At 41.8% G+C, this 2,016-nt stretch overlaps 1 protein-coding gene across 1 annotated transcript in view; it reads left to right on the plus strand.

Moving 5' to 3' along the window:
- Positions 1 to 683: 683 nt before the first annotated feature.
- PDCD2 (programmed cell death 2) overlaps positions 684 to 2,016 on the plus strand; it is a gene marked incomplete at its 5' end in the record, with an annotated part of 3,572 nt that continues 2,239 nt past the window's right edge. Inside the window, 2 exon segments of the mRNA XM_029087021.1 lie at positions 684 to 869; positions 1,917 to 2,016. The exon segment at positions 1,917 to 2,016 is cut by the window's right edge and continues 11 nt beyond it. Coding sequence (XP_028942854.1) covers positions 684 to 869; positions 1,917 to 2,016 — 286 coding nt within the window.

The raw sequence follows: 2,016 nt of genomic DNA on the forward strand, positions 1-2,016 counted from the left end.
TAAGAATGTGGAATCTTTGTTGTTCCTGAAAGGCTAATAAATTTAAGGCATACCTTTGGTCTCTCCCAGAGACCTTTCTGTCCACCTTATGTCCTAAAAAGCCAAAAGGATGTAGACCAATTTTTTTGCCTTTACAGGCTGCTTTTAAGATGGCTTATTCAGAAATCGTAAAGGAACATACAAAGGTGATGCCTTCACGCTTTCCATGAGCGTGCTATTTTAGAGACCCTTTTCTTAAGCCATCCCCTCTCCCACTCTCTCATTCGTACCCTTGTTTATTTGCTGGTTGTTAAAGGGACAAGTACAGAGTACTTAAAGTAGTTTTATAGTCTTAAGAAGTATCACATTAATAATGGGGCAGTGAAACTTGGTGTGTGCAATGCATCTGTCGTCATACGTTGTGGGATGTGAGTCCCAAAAACTATGTAGGAAGTGGAAATAAGCAGAATTGTGCAAATCAAGTTATGGGTCAGACATTTGAATCATTTAATTGAAGCTTTCTACTGTCCTTACTATAGAATTTTTCTTATCTTTAAAGCAGGTCTAGCAGTGATGTAAATTGTTCTCGCTCCTGGAATGTCTGTGCTGCATTTTTGCTTTGTAGTTTGCTGTGTAGCGTTTGGGGAGAAGGATGTGAAATAGGAGATGACATTGTGAAGTGGCATCTGTTTTCTGTTTTGTAGATGACTCAGTGGATGGAATTCCAGAGCAGAACGAATTCCTTTTTCCGGAATATGAAATTCTGATAGAAGCTGAGGAAACCGAATTTCCTGCCGACAGCAGTGTAGATCCCAGTGATGAACAAGGAGCTGTAGGTACATCAAAGGACCTGAAAGAACACGAAGAACTCAGAGCTCCAGGCAGTGCAGGTAAGAAATAAGATGCTGTCTGTAATTCTTCCTAATGAAGCCTGTATTAAATCGTTAAAATATAAAATGCTGTGATTTTAAAGTGTTCATTGTTAACTACTAGTAACAAAAGGATAAATCTACAGTCATTTGTGATGCAAGTTTTTTGTATGCATCCATAATGTAAGTTGCTTTTAGGGGAGAGACTTACTAAGCCTAACCTGAGGAGCTGTTGAAGCAGCTGTTGCTGCAGTGAAGCTGCAGGAGGCTGGGAGTTACTGTGTCCCTGTGTGCTTCCCACAGGTAAGGAACAACTCCAGTGTGAAAAACGGGGCCCTGGGCATCTTCTGCTGGACACTGTTGGAATCAGGAGATTGAGTTAGATGGTCTCAGCTAGGCTTGGTTCAGTTTGTCTTAATTTAGGGAAAATAATTAACCAATTTCCTTGTCTGCGCTAGAAGAAAACCGTTCTGAGGCTATTTTAATTGATCTTGAATTAAGCAGTTGAAGTGCAGCCCCTTCCTCAAAAAATGCATGATGTGTTTGCAGCTCATCACGCTGGCTTTGCACGTGCCCAGGGTGGAGAGTTCGTGGTGTTCCAGGGAAAGGCTGCTGGGTTCCCAGCTGTGCCCTGTTGTGGTCTGAAGCTGTTGCAAGACGACTGGGTGGCCCAGGTTGATGTGAACATGGAAGTGTAACAGGTGGACTCTTCAGTGCAAGAAACTGATGTCTGGCACATGCATGACATGGGTGGCCTTTTCCAGATCTCACATTCTGGAAGTTCAGCAGTCTGAGGGATCCCTGCTGGGAGCCATAAACTCTGGTAGACTAACTCCTTCCCTTTCCAGCATTCCAGCACTGACATATATGTTTAAAATGCAGCTGTAACTAGGAAATGGATCTCTGTGTGACTGAATCTTAATATGTCACAAAAAGAAGTCCTAGTGATTTACACCGAGAATGATTCTTGAGAGTAAAATGCACTTACAGGTGCAGTATTGTTTTCAAATTTTGGCTCTCTTGCATTAGCCTGTAACTTTTGGTTTTTTGTTTTTTTTTCTTGCTTAGGTGAAGCATTTCAATCCTTAGATGAAGAGACATTGGAAGCAATGGCAAAACATGAGACTGAAGAAGACAAGATCTTCCAGATGTTTAAAGAGCGAGTAGC

Source organism: Antrostomus carolinensis, unplaced genomic scaffold (genome assembly GCF_000700745.2).
Source record: "Antrostomus carolinensis isolate BGI_N321 unplaced genomic scaffold, ASM70074v2 scaffold6119, whole genome shotgun sequence".
Classification (NCBI taxonomy): domain Eukaryota; kingdom Metazoa; phylum Chordata; class Aves; order Caprimulgiformes; family Caprimulgidae; genus Antrostomus; species Antrostomus carolinensis.